Source organism: Stigmatopora argus, chromosome 11 (assembly GCF_051989625.1).
Source record: "Stigmatopora argus isolate UIUO_Sarg chromosome 11, RoL_Sarg_1.0, whole genome shotgun sequence".
Classification (NCBI taxonomy): Eukaryota; Metazoa; Chordata; class Actinopteri; order Syngnathiformes; family Syngnathidae; genus Stigmatopora; species Stigmatopora argus.
The window spans coordinates 9,619,306-9,630,168 of record NC_135397.1 but is presented as its reverse complement, the minus strand read 5'-3'; the positions used below and the strand labels follow the sequence as shown (position 1 = coordinate 9,630,168).

General features: G+C 39.0%; 2 protein-coding genes across 2 annotated transcripts; one reads left to right on the top strand and one right to left on the bottom strand.

Moving 5' to 3' along the window:
• Positions 1–47: 47 nt before the first annotated feature.
• prdx3 (peroxiredoxin 3) lies at positions 48–2,416 on the top strand. The gene is made up of 7 exons (XM_077612674.1): positions 48–190; positions 880–970; positions 1,077–1,218; positions 1,514–1,649; positions 1,843–1,946; positions 2,024–2,189; positions 2,276–2,416. Exons 1-7 carry the CDS (start codon positions 155–157, stop codon positions 2,324–2,326), a joined length of 726 nt encoding a protein of 241 aa, XP_077468800.1. The 5' UTR covers positions 48–154; the 3' UTR covers positions 2,327–2,416.
• Positions 2,417–2,494: 78 nt separating this feature from the next.
• On the bottom strand, positions 2,495–10,308 carry tm9sf3 (transmembrane 9 superfamily member 3). The gene is made up of 15 exons (XM_077612670.1): positions 10,085–10,308; positions 8,508–8,703; positions 7,770–7,892; positions 7,052–7,212; positions 6,882–6,959; positions 6,554–6,685; positions 6,315–6,481; positions 6,000–6,094; positions 5,788–5,918; positions 4,862–5,001; positions 4,605–4,673; positions 4,387–4,533; positions 4,237–4,320; positions 4,066–4,142; positions 2,495–3,978 (listed from the first exon to the last, which is right to left on the bottom strand). The coding sequence occupies exons 1-15, from the start codon at positions 10,175–10,177 to the stop codon at positions 3,911–3,913; spliced, it is 1,761 nt and encodes a 586-aa protein (XP_077468796.1). The 5' UTR covers positions 10,178–10,308; the 3' UTR covers positions 2,495–3,910.
• Between the last annotated feature and the right edge of the window lie 555 nt (positions 10,309–10,863).

Sequence of the window (10,863 nt, the reverse complement as noted above, 5' to 3'; positions counted from 1 at the left end):
CGATACCGTTTATCATTTTATTACATCATTCGTTTTTATTTTTGTCTATAGTCCATTTTCCGGAACAATATAAATATCTACAATAATAACAAGCAAAATACATTTATACGGCGACAACGTAGAATTCAAACGCCCCATTCTGACATCATCCAAAATGGCAGCCAGCATTGGCAGACTACTTAGGACGTCTGTGAGTTGACAACTTTTTGTTGAAATGTGTTATCTATTTGTTGTTGTTATGTTTTTGCTGTTTACGCGTAATGTCTGCAATGAATTCTATTCAGACGTGCTTTCGAACGAGCGCCACATACTGCGTGTCGCATATTAGCGTGCAACCTGTTCATGACCTCTTTCAAGCGAGTGTCGTGTATACTTAATGTAATATTCAAAATAAGATAATTAAAAAAACTAAAAGAAAACTGGCAGATTTTTTGCCAGGAACGTGTCAAATAGTCAATAATACAACTGGTCTGTCAGTCGCTGTGCTTGCCTCCAGGATTTGCCGCATTTCCGAGATTACGAAACTGAAATTAAGAGATAGGGCAGCGCTTAATCATAAAAAAAATATTGTAATAAAATGTCCTTGCTGTTGATCATATTTCAATCATTGATTTATTTTTTGGGAGAATACAAATTCTCAAAATTCGTACTTTCTTATGAATTACTTTAGTTAGAGCATCATTTTATTCTTTAATCGTGGAGCATTTGATCCAGGTATTATTATATATTAAATAAAGTAATTAAAGAGGATTGCCTTGATGTTTGTGTGCAAAAGTCATGTTTTCATCAATTGTGATAATGTCACAAGATTGTCAAGAGTAGTCTGTTTTGCCTGCTGAAGTAGCAGTCCATGTGTAATTCATGGCTGTCATTTTCCAGGCAAGGATCGCAAGACCATATCAGCATGGAGTGGCTGCGACGGAAAGAATTGCATCTGTTCCTGCACTCCAGAAGGCCTGCCTCTCTACCAGTACGCATGTTACCTGCCCATTTCTCATAAGACCACTCTGAAGAATCTTTCAATTTAGATGTAGTTCAGAGTGCAATAATGGGTATAAATGTGTTCATTCTTTCAGGTACTTGCAGATTCATCCCCGCTGTCACACAGCCTGCGCCTGCTTTTAAAGCCACAGCTGTCTACAATGGAGATTTCAAAGAGATGAGCCTTGCTGACTTCAACGGAAAATACTTGGTCCTCTTCTTCTACCCACTAGATTTGTGAGTGCTAAAACGCCATCTGGAAAAACTTCACAATGTCCCATATATCCATAATGACCATCTAGTCATTATACATGCATCTACTTTAGGAGGCCATCAACGTAAGACGGTTTTGAGACAATCATGTGACTGAAGTGTCTCTAAACATTTGACGGCGGATGTAAAAAAAAAACATAAGAAACATTATAGAAAAATACATAGCAAAGCAAATATGAGCCAATATATAAGTTTATATTAGCAATGAACAGAATCTCCAATGCCCTAGTTATATACTGTAAATCTTGTTTTATTTTAGTACCTTTGTCTGCCCGACGGAAATCATCTCATTCAGCGACAAGGCGAATGAGTTCCATGACATCAACTGTGCAGTAGTGGGCGTTTCTGTGGACTCGCACTTCACACACTTGGCGTGGATTAACACCCCTCGCAAGGTATGCTTTTCTGTGAAGGACAAAGAGTTCAACATGACACCAAAATCAGCAGTTGTTTTACAAGTGATGATTCAACTATGCATTAATAGTCTTAACAAATGCGATATTAAAATGAAATGCATATCTCCTCACGGCATTACATTGACCAAAGTCAAAGTTTTAGTCCGTCTTAATTAGTGTTTTTGTGTTGAAGGCTGGTGGCTTGGGAAAGATTCATATCCCTCTGCTTGCTGACCTCACCAAGCAGATTTCCAGAGATTATGGTGTGCTGTTGGAAAATCCAGGCATTGCTCTGAGGTACTGCGGCATCCCCCTCAATATATATTGCTCATGTCTTTGTAATATTTGACATTTCTGTGCCACATTCTATTTAGGGGTCTGTTTATCATCGATCCAAATGGTATAGTGAAGCACATGAGTGTAAACGACCTGCCTGTGGGTCGTTGTGTTGAAGAGACCCTTCGCCTTGTCAAAGCGTTCCAGTTTGTGGAGACCCATGGTGAAGTGTGTCCAGCTAGCTGGACCCCGAAATCACCAACAGTGAGTGAATAGTATTCTTGAGTCTACTCATTTAATTGCCTTGTTTATAAACGCTGCATTGAAAAATCATTTTTCTTTTATTTTAGATCAAACCAACCCCCACAGGATCCAAAGAATACTTTGAGAAAGTCAACTGATTAAGCATTAAAAGTCCATGTTATATTTTCTTTTTAATGCACTGTGACATGGGCAAACATGCTAATAAAACTTAATGCATGTGAAAATAATCTACAAATGTTACTAGTCTCGTGTGCAATAAAAATGCTACTCTAGCTGGTAAGACGAAAGGCATAATGTCACAACCCTTGTACATAAACATGTTTTATTTCCTTTTTACAACAATATGCAGGATGAAAATGTCTCATCTGACATTGATACACGAGGTGTCAAAATCAACTTCAGTGTGGAAGAATTAAAAATAATGAAGTACAAGTAGGCCACATACTGTATATAAACAATATGTAAGGTAAAATTAAATTTTTAAAGACCGCACCACTCCATATGGTTATGTAGACAAGGGGTACTTTAGTTCTACAAAAACGTGAAAACAAAGCTTGTTCCTTTTGACATTCACACGTGGCGTGTTAGGTAACAAAATAAGGACGAATGAGATGTGGAGCCTTTTTAAAGCTTTAAATAACAAGAAATCAAGTGTGAAAGAAAGCGGACCAGCCTGCCTCCACAATGCATCCTTCCATTGTGAAGCTGATCCTGTCAGTGAAACAATTTGATCACTCGATGGTTTGGTATAAACCCCCATGCAATTTCAGGCAAGATGAAACGGCACCACCAGCCCCACCCCAAGCACAACATATCTTTTTGTCTTCAGCTGATTCGTTTTTTGTTTTTTTTTAAAAACTGGAAGAAAAAAAAACCCACCCTATTGTAAATCTGTACAACAAAAATAACATTTTGGGATCTACATCTAAAGGTACATTAAGGTTATATACACTCCCCTCATACATATATTATCTTTACATGTAGACATACTTCAAACCCAACGTTAAGAAAAGAAGATTGAACCTGGGGATAGCATCCCGTCCATTTTTTTTTTAAGTCTGATACTGTACCTCAACTGCTGATCCAGCCCTCAATTCTTGCGCCCACGGTGAACCACAGCAGGAATTGAACATTTCAAATGGATGAATCACTGTAACAGGAAAATTAGAGCCGACAGAATAGGGGAATGACAGCAACTTTCCTGACGTGGAAGGAAATGGGAACAAAGTACTGCACTGTGCACTAACGGTACTGTGAATTGACTTCAAGAATACAAAATAGAAATCAAGTCAGAATATGGGCGCAAAGCCAACTCCGTTATTCTGACACAATAGAACAAATAAAGGCTTTCAAATATACTTAGGCCTCTTCACTGAAGAGAGCTGCACTATACCATCCATAAACATGTATGTAGCCTGGTCTCAGGTGGGACTGGTTAGGAAGAGAAGCCACATAAGCCTTAAACATTTGCCCCCAATATCTGTATGAAAGCAAGTGATAAAAACAGAACCTTATTTGATGCCTCATCAGCAGCCTTGCATCTGATCACTCCATGTTGCAGCTTTGAAATTCATTCAGAAAATGGAAAACTACATTGTACAAAGTGAGATTCTCACAATCTCTTTGCAAGAAAGAAAACTAATAAAGGATGTTGTGTGCCGGCCATCTTCCAGGATACACGCAGGCGATTCCGTGACCATGATTCACCTTGCCGTGCTGCTTTAGTCTATTTTCACGTTTGTGTATATCTTCCTCACAAAGGCACTTGTTCCCATGTATCCAACTGCACCTAAAAACGAGCAAACGCACGTTCATTCGAATGCGTCATCAATTCGTATTAGCGCTTTTTTCATTGAGAACACGAAAGAGGACTGACCACACATGATTCCGAGAGCAGTGCTGAACACAGCCATGTAACCAAAGTAGAAGGATGTCTGGAACAGCCCGTACATCCTGAAATATTAAATAATTTAAAAAAAAAAGATTGAGTTAGGACTATTTCTAACCACATATGAACATAAAAAAAAAAATCAGACTCAAAACTCACTTAGTTTTGAAGAAATAGTAGTAAAATGAATACATGTAAACATAAACTGCCGTGGATGCAGCAGACAGGAAACTTGTCCATTGCCTGTTAAAAACAAACGTGACAGTTAAAAGATATTTTTGACAAATTGCCAGCAGACGAGACGCTCACCATCTGTAGTCCTCTGCGTTAAGCAAGAAGTACGTGCACACAATGGTGACACACACAGTCACAATGCAAAGGATAACCAGCACCAGCATCATGAAGCCATATACATAGTAGATTTTATAAGCCCAGAAAGATGTGAAGATGAAATACCTGATGAGAGAAGAAGTGTTGAGTGATGATAACACTAAAGTATCCTAACCTCCCTCGGGATGTCGACTTACATTTCGATGAAGATGGAACCGAAAGGAAGGATTCCACCAAGACAGACGATGACAGCTGGTTCCATGAACCTAATGAAACAAGAATTCCCACGTTTTCTTTGTGTTTGAGCTAAAGTGGCAACAGATGATAGCATTTTGAAAAGCTTATTTCCTTTGGGCAACTGTTAAGTCAAAGCCGGAGGTTTTGTAAACATTAATTTAGAGCGGAGCCTGACCTGGTAGCACCCCCAAGGTTACTTCTGAAAAAGCACACCTACCATTTCTTTTCTGGGATTGGCCTTGGCACAGCATTTACCCTGCATGGAAAGTTGGGCTGGCCGGAAAGATTCCTCCCCAAAATCGTTCCCACCAGGTTCAGCGGCAGAATGACGAAGAAGCAGATACAACAAACGGCCACCTGCAAATACATAGATAGGGTTCATATTTGTCATTGAGAGCGATAGACATCCAATCCGTTAAAAGTGGGAGATTTTATTACAAGTAGACGTTGAAACCAACTGGACGTCTACAAGCGATCAACTCATGTAAATGCATAGCAGAAAGAGGACACATGGTAATGAAAAAGTGACAATGGAGCAAAAAATGTTTTGTGTAAAAATGATTGACTTTTTCTTTGTTAAAATTGGTGCCTTGCCTTACTAATTACGTGCCTACTGGATGAATGGAGCTGGCTTTAAAGCAGTCTTTGTACAATGAGCTAAATAAACAACCCCAAACGGAAGACGAGCATCCGTGTTCTCAAGTGTGAACACACCCACAGGTGTGGCTGTGAATTGAAATGAGTTCATCACGAGTAGATGTCCAATCCATTTGAACTGGGAGGATGGCAACGAATGACACATTTCCTTCCCTGTCAACCCTTGCAGTGCAAATGCAATAGACAGCTATCCCTGTCCCAAAAGGGGAGGGCAATAGAGAACAAGTTGTTATTTAGAATGCATAACTGAAGGCAATTTCCAACTACTATTTGATTGTTGCTAATGTAGTTTTTGAGCTCATGAAGCAATTAAATATAATATAAGCAAAGTTCTGAACTTTTCATTTGGGGATCCAACTAGTAAAAATGCATGGTTCGCTGTTGACGGCAGCAAATGGAGTTCATGTCAAAGGAGTCCCTTTGCGTTTAAAAATTGTTAGTTGTATGTTTTGCTACATTGCCGTTTGAAAATCTGTGTAAACCCACCATGGTGCCAAATGGGATCGCTCTGGAGGCGTGGTAGTAGATTGCAATAAAGTTAATGAAAAAGGCAGTTCCGCACACCATTGCTGGGATCATGAAGGCCCCAATGAACATTTGCTTGATCCATCTTCTCCCTGTATTAGTTAAAAAAATAAAATAAAAAATAAACAATTGCAATACAAATGCAAATCCCTGGTTTCATATATGACCATTACCTCCTTGTTTTGCGTACAAGCTTCCACCGAAGTAGCCATTGACAGGGGAAGTGGCAGCATATACGAAAATGGCTGTGCTCAGCATTGATCCTCTCCTGCAGGGCACATTGATTGAAAGCTCTTGAACATGTGGGAAATAGGTTTTAAAATATATTCAGCTTTAAAAAGGCAGTTTAAGGGCCTAAGTACTGTTCACCGTTGAAGAAGAGGACAATGTTCCTTCGTTCAAATTCAAATTAAATTGAAAAGCACTGGGCTGTTGGGGGACTTTGAGCTAAATCTGGCATTTTTGAAAGACCCGAATTGAAGACTTACTCTGTATAAAGATCCTCAACCATTGCCACAATGATGACAATTAGCGATACAGAGAAGATCTGGCAGCCGGAACCAATGAGCGAAGAGAAGATCAACGGATGGCTCGAGGGACGGAAAACATCTCCGTGCACCTGTTTCCAGCCGTATTCATCTCCCAAGTCGCGGTCCTATTGAGGCAAATCACACTTGCATGTAAAACAATTTGCAAGAATAAGTTGCTGTCACTCAAGAAGCATTACCATGTCATCCATTTCTTCCTCTTTGCTGTATCTGGCATAATCCTTTCTGAGGGTTCTCATTAAAATCATGGACACCAGACCCACCAGGAAGATTACCATCATAAAGGAGTTGAAGATTGAGAACCAATGAATCTGAGAAGAATGAGAGAATGACACGAATAGATTTTTAATTCCTGAATACACATTTCAAGGTTGCCTTATACTTAACATTTGACGTAAAAAAGAATGCTAAACCTGAACCAAAACAGACAGCGAAAATGTGTAAAGCCATTCTAACATCATGCTCATGTTACATGACCGAAATCAGACGTGCAACTAACTCACTCACCCTATGCTGGAAGAAGGATGGATCAAGGTACTTGTCAAATCTGTCCTCAAACTTCACATCTGACTTCTTCCATTTGACCTGTACACGCATGATTTATAGCTTTTACATGATCTATTCCAGGCCCAACAATAATTTCAACCATGTAAATTAAATAACAATGCGATACTCACAGAGTAAGACATTGCAATCCTTGTGTTAGGCACCAGTCGAACTTTGCCCTCGCTAGTTAGGTTGACATCAACAATTCTGTTGCCGTTATAGCCGATTTCCAATTTCTTGTAAGTCCAAAGGTAGTGATCTTCTCCATTTTCATCTGCCTCACCGACAATACCTGGCAAGAAATGAACACGGTTAAATTTTTATTGTCACCAACCTAGGCATAGACAGGCAGGGAAAAAATAAGGTTCTATCCATGCAAACGAATTCTTTTTTTTTTCCCTATCTTGGAACCAGTCAAAAAGAGGAATGATCTCTTAAAATTTGATTAAACAAGAGGGTGGATGTAGGAAGGACAAAGTCCATAATCTATTACTTTCCTTTTTCTGATCGTATGTAAACAACACAGGGCAATGTACATGTACTCCACCCATAACCTACAATACTAACATTATTAAACTGACATTCACGCTATTGTTTGAGCAGCGAAAGTTACCAATCAATGGCAAAACTAAGGTCAATAATCAGTTTTAAAATGATAAAATGAAACACTGCCTCCCATAGTATTGGAGAGAAACCACGGGGTGGTAGAGTGGCTAACGATGAATAAATTGGTCCAGACATATTTCATAGTTTATGGAATTTTACATTGTATAGACAGCATGCGTGTGTAACACCGTGGAGAAGCAGATTGTAGTGATGTGTATTTTTACAATTCTGGTTGTCACTTACCCCAGATAGGCAGGTCATCAATGTACATTTGGTACCAGTAGTGATTCTTGATGGCATACACAAAAGCATCCCGTTTGACTTTATCCAGGTCAATTTCGCAGTATGTTGCCTGTAACACTTCATCTAGAAGCATTAAAAAAGAAAAAAGATGCTCAACATAAACAGTATGACTGGTTTAATAACATTGCTCAAGACTTGAGTTGTTTTAACAGCTGCAATCCAATCAAACTATTTTTTATTTATTTCAGCCTAACAGCAACCAATTAGGTTGGGGTAAAAACATTTGGAAATACTAAAAAAAAAATCCCAGCAATGTTGAAACGGATGACAACTCCCTTTGTGTGGTAGAAACTTATAAATAGATTGAAATGTTTTGACATGTTCAGGGCAACGTAGTGCCAAAAGAATCTTTGTTTTAATCAATTGACGTGAAAAGAAAACATCTATCAATTTTAATCATTTTTTCATAATTTTCTAAAACTGTTATTAGGCTCCTAATGGCTCACAAACCTCTACATACATTGCATTTCTGCATTAATTTACGTTAATATATATTTTTGTAAACATGTTTTAAATAAAGACAATCACATTTTGCAAAGCCTCTTTGCCTTTAGCCAGTATTCTGTTAATGGTGTAAAATTAAAACTTTACTTCAGTGCCCGGAATTGCCTGGTTAGACAAGAGTCAGAGAAGTAATTCTTCCGTCATATAAAATGTGTGTGGGCGACGGCTGGATACCTTTGAACTTGATGTCAAGGCCGCTAAATTCCAGCTCCACTCCTTGCAAAGCTTCTCCAAGTGTTTCATGGTAATGACTGATGGTTTTCTTCGTACCCACACAGAAGGGTAAAGAGAAATACTTGTATGTCTCCTGTCGGTTGTGGTAAGGCCCTACTGTGTTCATCCATAATACTATCTCTTCCTTATCTCTGTACTGAATGGGAAAACAAGGGTTTTTAGTTTGAAAGAAAGTTTTTGTGTTTAATACACCTATGACAAAAGATAAACACTGTTAACCAAGGAACATGTAGTATATCCAGTTTTAAATGTAGATGTTGTTTTTGTTACATTACTATGATTTTGAGGACAAATACTTTTGTAGTGATAGCAATCCACTTTCATGTACCACATTGCAAATTTCTGACAACTGCAACACACTCTTGAACAGTATAATAACTATTTTAAATGGATAGAAAACAAGACAAATCATTCATTCATATCAGGCATATATTTTTTTAGTTAGCGCACCTGTTAGAGATTAGTGTGAGCCCTGCCAATAAACTAGTGTTCACAAGCATGTTTCTTGGCAAATATAATAATAATAATTCTTGGCAACTTGTGTTTAATGGGATGTCGCTATGGAGGACTTTTGCGAAAACACTTGTTCATGCGTACATGTTACTTTTTGTGATTCCAACCCCACATAGCCTCTTGTGGCATATTTTGGAATGATCCTCACAGAAATCTGGCTGAATCTGGGCCAAAGTCTTTTGCTTTGAAACTGACAACATTGGGGATCCACAGCTGCTAAATTCCAAGCTCACAGTGGTTAGTATAGGTTAGTTGTTGATGATTTCAACAAAGCAGACTTTGAGTGTTGAGTGATGACAGATGATGAAAAATTAATCCATTTTTATTTTTACCTGTTAGGTTGAAGTCTACATATTCAATTACTTGCAGTATGTGAGGTTATGTCAGGTACATGGAAGTTCATGTCGTTTATATTTGTTTAAAAAAACGACCAAGATGCAATCTAAAACATTAAGAATCCACTATAATTATTCCTAATTTGGATCATAACATTCAATGGGATTTATCAATTCTCTTATACCTTCATTTCTAGTTGGACTTTTTGAATGAAATACAAAAGGCCATCAATACATCTGTCAGGCTTGTAAAATGCAAACAAAACATTGTTTTAAAAAATGATGACTTCTAATTATTTGCCCAAATCCCTAGTTACGCTATTTCATTTTTTTTTTGCGATAGGGGCCTTAACGGGATTTTCTCTACTTATTTGTGAGTGAAACTTGAGCGCCGCTTCCGCCGGCCGGTGCTCCGAATTAGCTTGAGGTGCTAAGCAGCTATGCTAACCAAACCAAGCAGAATCACATAGGCCGATGAGCGTTGTCAGGTTAGCTAGCTAAATGGCCATGCTCCTTTTAGTTCACTTATCCTAAGCAATATGTAAACACGACGGCTGTCACTGGCGTCCCTTCCAGGCTAAGGGAAAGGTTAGCATGTTGCCCATAGCACAAACGTCCATTATATGAGAGGAAAGCCCTCTTGTTTCGGCCTTAGACGCGCAGCCTTACTGTGTGCTCGTGCTCATCTGCTTCGACAAGTGACAAGGAGCCTAGTAGACTGAGGAACACCGCAGCTGCCGCCCTCCACCTGGAAGATCCCATTCTTTTCGGGGAAAGTGTGCCGAAAGATCGGGTGTTAGCTTAGTAGAGCTATCCCACCTTCTTCCTGGTTGTATGACTGAGGCGATTTTTTGGGACGCTCTCGTTCTACGCATATGGCGTAAGTGCTTCACGATTCCTCATCGGATGCACTTCCGATTGGTCGAAGAGCGTCACGTGACTGTTCTTAGCCAACCACGTTGGAGAGTGCTGAATATAACGATGAGTAAGGAAGCTGGCTGCGCATCAGCCGCAACCTTCAGCCACGTCATCCGACTTCCAAAACCGGAGCTTCACGTTAGACAAACAATCCGTTGCTCGTCACAAAACAAAAAGAACAATGTAAACGCCTGGAAAATGTTCTTAGTCCGAGCGATCCTTGGACTTGTCCATTATTTTCAGTGCCGTTGATGACGATCGACGTCCAATCAGTTGTCTCTTGCAAAAAAAATCAATATAAACTCTATAAATGAGTTTATCACAAGTACTACTTTGCGTCCAATTGATATGAACCGTGAGAGCTGGTAGCAATTTAACGAATTTTATTCCCTGCCAGCTCCTCGCAGTTTAAATGGATTGGACGTCTATCACCGTCAATAAAAAGATCACGCATTTTCTAAGATTTAATTTGTACTCAAAGACAGTGTAAACTAGTATTTGAATTTTGCAAAAGTTGCAATAAAGTCCAC